This window comes from Eimeria tenella, genomic scaffold (assembly GCF_000499545.2).
Source record: "Eimeria tenella Houghton genomic scaffold, Eth_scaff527, whole genome shotgun sequence".
Classification (NCBI taxonomy): Eukaryota; Apicomplexa; class Conoidasida; order Eucoccidiorida; family Eimeriidae; genus Eimeria; species Eimeria tenella.
In genome coordinates, this window is record NW_013545664.1 from 1 (window position 1) to 6,655 (window position 6,655).

At 42.5% G+C, this 6,655-nt stretch overlaps 2 protein-coding genes across 2 annotated transcripts; both read left to right on the plus strand.

Annotated features, from left to right (window-relative positions):
- Positions 1–389: 389 nt before the first annotated feature.
- On the plus strand, positions 390–2,481 carry ETH_00000515 (phosphatidylinositol N-acetylglucosaminyltransferase subunit, putative; the record flags this gene model as incomplete). Its single annotated transcript, XM_013380344.1, has 5 exons — positions 390–495; positions 939–988; positions 1,379–1,448; positions 1,816–1,864; positions 2,346–2,481. 5 exons carry the CDS (start codon positions 390–392, stop codon positions 2,479–2,481), a joined length of 411 nt encoding a protein of 136 aa, XP_013235798.1.
- A 3,071-nt stretch (positions 2,482–5,552) lies between these two features.
- ETH_00000520 (uncharacterized protein) lies at positions 5,553–6,185 on the plus strand (the record flags this gene model as incomplete). Its single annotated transcript, XM_013380345.1, has 2 exons — positions 5,553–5,600; positions 6,111–6,185. Coding segments are annotated over 2 exons (123 nt in total), but the record flags the coding sequence as incomplete, so codon positions are not given.
- Positions 6,186–6,655: the final 470 nt, after the last annotated feature.

Sequence of the window (6,655 nt, forward strand, 5' to 3'; positions counted from 1 at the left end):
TCAAAAAGAAATGTCGTCATCGTCGTCGGCGTGCTGCTGCTGCCGCCGCAGCACCTCCTTCCACCTGCTGCTGCTGCTGCTGGCGGTCGCGAGGGCGCAGCGCCGGCGCAGCAGCTGGGAGCTGCTGCTGCAGCAACGGGCGCTGCTGCAGCGGCGGGCCCTGCTGCAGCAGGCGCAGCTGCTGCAGCCGCAGCAGCAGCAGCAGCAAATGGCAGAAAGTGCTGTGGCGGAAGCAGCAGCAATCCGACAACTATGTCGACATTTCTTTTTTAGGAAGTTTGTCTCGAAATGAAAACTTAAGTCGCTACATCTACAAAGACCTTTGCTGCTCCACAGTGGTGCTGACGCAGCACTTGAGCTTCGTGCTGCTGCTGCTGCTGCTGTACAAAATGATTGCCAAAAAGACCATTCGTGCTGCACCTCTTGTCCTTTTTGCTGCTGCTGCTCTTCCCCTCGGCTATTTGCTGCGCTGGCGGCTGCAGCCGGCGCCCCGCGGTGCGTCGGGTGTACGTACACCTGGGCGCAGCAGCAGCACGTCTGCACTTCTTTTCCTTTTGTTTCTTTTTTCTTTCTTTTCCTTTTTATTTCTTTCCTTTTTTTCGTTTTGGGCTTTGCTGCTTTGCTTTGCTGCTGGCTCCCGGGCTGGGCAGCGGGGCGGAGTTGCTGTTTCTTTTGAGGCGCGTGAAGTGCTGCTGCTGCTGCTGCTGCTGCTGCTGCTGCTGGCGTTTTTGCGCTGGTTGTGCCTCTGCTGCCTGTCTTTTATTTGTTGATTACAATTTAGTTAATTCCTTTTGTCTTTTAATATCCTTTTAGTCTTTTATTTTATTTATTTAGTCATTTACTTGTTTATTTATTTTATTTATTTATTTATTTATTTGCAAATTCTGCTGCTGCTGCTACTGCTGCTGTTGCTGCTGCTACTGCTGCTGCTGCTGCAGCTGCAAGACAAGTGCTGCAGAGCGCCGTAATCGTCTTTGGCGTTTTGCGGGTGAGGCGAAGCAAAAAAGCAAATAAATAAAAATAAGTAAAATAAATAAATAAATAAAATAAATATAAATAAATAAATAAAAATAAATAAACAAATAAAAAAATGTTTATTATTTTATTTTGTTGTTTATTCTATTAGTGGATATTAATTTGGCTTACTGCTGATGTATTATAAATTCACTCATTTGCCATTCTTTTATTTTTATTTTTTATTTCACTTAATTTAATTTAATCTGATTTAATTTAATTAATATTTAAGATGTTTTGCTGCTGTTTTATTCCTTTTGTACTTCATTACTTTTAATCCATATAATTGCCCCCGTGCTGCGCTGCTGCTGCTGTTGCTGCTGCTGCGCTGCTGCTGCTGCTGCTGCTGCTGCTGCTGCCGCAGATTTTGGCCCCGGTGCTGCAGACGCTGACGCAGTCTTTCAGCGACGACACAGTAATCAGTTTGACATCTAGTGAGCCTTTTATTTTTAAATTTATTTATTTATTTATTTTAATTTATTTAATTTAATTAATTGTTTTATTTTATTCTTTTATTCTTTTGTTCTTTTTGGCAAACTTCTGAAGTCCTTGCTGCTGCTTGGGAGCCAGCGGGGCCCCACGTGGGCCGACGTCTGCTGCTGCTGCTGCTGCTGTTGTTGTTGCTGCTGCTGCTGTTGCTGCTGCTGCTACTGTTGTTGCTGCAGTTGCTGCTGCTATTTTTGCTGCTGTTGCTGCTGCTGCCATGCTTGCTGGGGTCCGCTGCTGCTGCTTGTTTTATGCATTCGGGTTCTGCTTCTGCTGCTTCTACTGCTGCTGCTGCTGCTGCTGCTGCTGCTGCAGTTTGTTTGCTGGTGCACATCCCGCTGAACGACTACTCCTACGTCTACCGGTGAGGCAGCAGTTTTAGGAATTGAATTTAAACTGTTTCAAATTATTTATTTAATTTTTTCAATTAAAAAGATTCATTTAATTTAAATTCTTTTATTTCTTTTGTCCTTTTAAAAATGCTGGCAGTTGGGGGAGCTGTCGAGACACCAGAGAAGCCCCGCTGCTGCCACTTTGTTGGATTTTTTAATTTCATTTATTTCTTTTATTTTACTTCTTTTTTGTTTTTTATTCTCTTTATTTGCCGCTTTATCTGTCTATTTGTCTTTTCTTTGTTTTGTTTTCTCTTTTTTCTCTTTCTTTTTTGGCCTCATGTTTGATTAATCTGCTGCTGCCGCTGCTGCTCTTGCTGCTGTTGCTGCTGCTGCTGCTCTGCCCTTACCACTTGCGTTGTCCCTGCTGCTTCCACTCTATCTTTGCTGTCTCTGCTGTTGCTGCTGCTGCTGCTGCTACCAATGGTGCTGCTGCTGCTGCTGCTGCTGCAGCAACCCGGAGACGATTGACGAGCCGCTGGGCCGTTTGCTGAGTTTGAATTTGGCGCTTTTTGCAAGTGTGCTGTTGGCTTCTCGTTTGAGCACTTCTACAGAAGTTTTTGCCTTTTTGTTCTTCGGAATAGAGTGAGAAGTTGAATAGATAATTAAAATAATCAAATAAAACCCATTTTATTCAAATCTAAACAAAAAAATATCCAAAAATGATCCAAAAAGCTTTCAAAACAACCACAGACTCGAGCTGCCTGTACACCTCAACACACGCGGCCTCTGCGGTGTATGTACACCTCGTCATTTCCCTTACTTTTTGGCGAAGTGATTTTGGCATTAAATTAAATTCATTTATTTCTTTTGTTTATTTATTTATTTATTTATATTTATTTCTATTTATTTATTCATTTCTTTTTATTTATTTTATTTATTTTATTCAATCAATTTTTTTTTGTTTTGGGAGTTGCCGGTCATTTGTGGTGTCACTTCGGAACTTATTTTGTCGAATTTATTTTTTTAATTTACTTTAATTTGTTTTTAATCATTTCTAATTAACTCTAATCTATTTTAATATGTTTTAATTTAATTTAATTTAATTAATTTAATTAATTTCTTTAATTTAATTTGATTTAATTTCCCGAATATCTTTTTTTGCGATTTTAGGGTTTTCGCCTTGGCGCCCATTGCCCGCCGCTATCTGCTGGTAATTTTCTGATTTAAATAAATAAATAAAATAAATAAAATAAGTAAAATAAATAATAAATAATAGAGTATTAGAATAGATAAATAAAAACAAATAAATAATAAATAAATAGAAAGGATATTCAAAAAGGAAGTTAAGAAAAGGAATAAACTGCAGTGAAAGAGACGCAGTGCCTGGGCCCTTCCCAAACCCTAAACCCTAAACCCTAAACCCTAGAGTTTGCAGCAGCAGGAGAAATGCAGCGAAGTTAATTGGCAAAGGGGGCCACGAGGCAGATGGCGTAAAGAGCAAAAATAAATAAATAAATTAAATGAGTTAAATGAAAAAAGAAAGAAAAATAATAAAAATCAAGTACACCACGCGGTGTATCGACAGACAAGCGGTGACACAGCAAATCTCTCCTGCTGCTTCTGCTGCTGCTGCTGCTGCTGCTGCTGCAGCTGTGGAGCAGCTGGGGCTGCACTTACGTGTTGACTCCTGCGGTGATAACTTTGACGGCGCTCTTCGTTTATAAAGAAAGCTCTTTGGGGAGTATGGCATTGTACCTCTTTCTGTGGGTCTTTTGGATTTCATTTAATTCAATTTAATTCAATTTTATCTTTTTCTTCCCTCTTTGAAACCCTTTTCTCCTATTTCTTTCCCGTTTATAACTCCCTTTTCTTCTTTTTAATTTTATTTTAATTAAATCCTTTTTTTGGAATTCAAAATTTCAAAAAATGACTTTTCGACTTTCCGCTGCTGGTCTCTGGGGTGTCTGTACACCTCAAAAGCCTCTCGACTTGAAGTTTTCTTTTCCTTTTTTAAATTTAAAATTAATTTAATTTCAAGTTTTCCTTTTTCATTATTAAATTAAAATTAATTTTAATTCCTTAATTGAACTGCAGAAGCAGCAGCGGCAGCTGGGGTTTCGCGCGGCTTCACTTGTGCTTTTTCTTTTCATTTTTTTTCGTTTTTTTTTTCCTTTTAATTGGGATCAATTTTGGAAATTAAATTCATTTTTTTGGTTTATTTTGTCTTTTTTTTCGTTTTAATTGCTGCAAATTTGTTCAGAATGTTTTTTATCACTTTCGTTGGACCCTATTGGCTCATCCGATCGCAGAAGTACAAGAAGTGAGGTGTACATACACCCCAACTCGGGGTGCAGCCTCTGCAGTCTTTTCAGCTCAAATTGCGTCTTTTTTGTCCTTTTTTGTTTTAATTCCATTTATTTATGTTTATTTTTGTTCATTTATATTTATTTTTGTCTATTTTGTTTTTATTTTCTCTTTTTTTGGTCTTTTTTGTGTTTTCCTCCGCAGCGAAATCAGCGGGCCCTGGGACCTGCCCTGCGTAAAGAATTACACTTGAGGCAAAGCCGAGCTGCTGTTATTTTATTTATTTGTTTGTCATTATTTATTTATTTATTTATTTATTTATATAGTTGTTTACTTGTTTGCTGCTGCTGCTCCTTTTGTCACCAACTCCGCAGTCAATTGTCTCAAACCGCACAGAAAACTTGCAGCTGCGCTACGAGGGTTTAGGGTTTAGGGTTTAGGGTTAAGGGTTTAAGTAAAAGAAGGAGGGGCCACAGAGAATGGCAGCGAAGCATTTTCTTTAGCATTTGCTCTTCAGCAAAATCAGTTAATCTTTCTTGTCTTCCTCCGTCCCGTCTAATTGCCAGTTGTTTAGGGTTTAGGGTTTAGGGTTTAGGGTTTGAGGCTTTGCTCTTCTCTGGAGCCATAAGAGCTTCCGCGGGTTGGACGCTCTGCACGCTGTTTCTGTGGCTAGCTGCAGCTGGACAAGCAGCTAGCTGCAGTTGGCTAGCTAGCTAGCTAGCTGTAGCTAGCTAGCCAGCTAGGGTAACTGTGGCTGGAAGGCCGGCTAGCTAGCTGGCTAGGGAGTTGTGCTGCAGTTAGCTACCGCAGTATGACTAGCTAGCCGCCACAGTATGGCTAGCTAGCTACCACAGTATGGCTAGCTAGCCACCACAGTGTGGCTGGCCAGCGAATTAGGTGAGGCCTGATGGCCTTAGCAGGCCCCACAGCTGCAACTTAGGGGTTTTAGGACAGAGTCTTGGCAGCAGACCAAACCCTAAACCCTAATTTAGGGTTTCGGGCGCCTGAGCCGTAAGTCCTATTTCGAGTTCTATGGCTCAGCGCTCTGAGCCCGAAACGCTAAATGAGGGTTTCGGTGTTGCGGCGGCGTGTCGGCGGCGTGTGCAGGGTCCAAAAAGACTAAATTTGGCATTAAAATGCAAAACAAATGAAAAGAAATGCAGAAAAATAAAAAAGAATTAATTTTGAATTAGAAAAGGCAGCAAAGTGGAGCTGCGTTGGCTGCCGCGAGGGCTGTATGTACAGCTCAGGGGCCCCGAGCAGCAGTGGGGCTGCGGAGCCGAAAACGCATGCAGTTTCATTTTTTTCTTTTTTAGAATTGTTAATTCTTTAAAGTAAATGAATTGAAGTGCCTTTTGGTTTCGAAAAAGGCGGAAAAACGGGGTGTACGTACAGCTCAGCACCGCAGCCACCATGGCGCTATCCACCGCCGCTCTCTTTCCGCTCTCCAGAAACGCCAGGGTGAGTTCTTCTGTTTTAATTTGCAATTTAAATTCATTTTTTAATTTATTCCCTCTTTTCCATTGCAGTTTGCTGCTCATTTCCACACAAATTGCTGCAGACGCAGCAGCCGCAGCATCACCAGCAGGAGCAGCAGCGGCAGCAGCAGCAGCGGTACACCCGAATATCTCCGCCTATTCCTTCCCCCTGCCGCTCCGCTGGACTCCCGAACAGCGCAGCAAGCAGCAGCAGCATCAGCAGCAGCAGCAGCAGCAACAACGACAAGAACAATGGCAGCAACAGCCGCAGCAGCACGCATGTACTATTGCTGCTGCTGCGCTGCTGCTGCTGCTGCTGCTTGTTTTTTTTTTTCTGAAGCTCCCATTTTGCCCTCTCTTCTGCCTGGGACATCCTTGAAAAAGCCATTTGTTATTTATTTACTTATTTAATATATTTATTTATTTATTTTAATCAATTTATTTAATTAAATTAATTAATTTCTTTACTTAATTTATTTGTTTTTTGCTGCAGGCGTTTTCTTCCACTGCGCGTGTCTTCGTGGACCGCAACACCAAAGTGATCTGCCAGGGCTTAACGGGCCACCAGGTAAACCCTAAACCCTAAACCCTAAACCCTAGACCCTGAGCCCCGAAGCGCCGCATTCATGCTGCTGCAGCTGCTGCTATTTGCTTCAGCAGCAGCAGCAGCAGCAGCACGGGGTGTAGCACTTGGGGTGCTGCGCTGCTTCGCGGCGCAGGGCTATTAGGGTTTAGGGTTTAGGGTCTAGGGTTTGGTGTCAGGGCAGCCTAAAGAGCGAGCAAGCCTTGCTTCGAGGCTTTAGAGTTCAGGGTTTAGGGTTTAGGGTTTAGGGTTTGATTCAAAGCAGATCTCACCGCGAGAAGGCCCTCCTTCTAGAGCCCAGGTTTCTTTCCCAGGCCTGAGGGTTTAGCCCCCAGGGCCTAGCGTTTAGGGTTTAGGGTTTAGGGTTTAGGGTTTAGGGTTTAGGGCTTTTGCAGGGGAGTTTCCACAGCGAGCAGGCGCTGCATGTATAGCCCAGGGCGAGGGTCTGCGGGCTA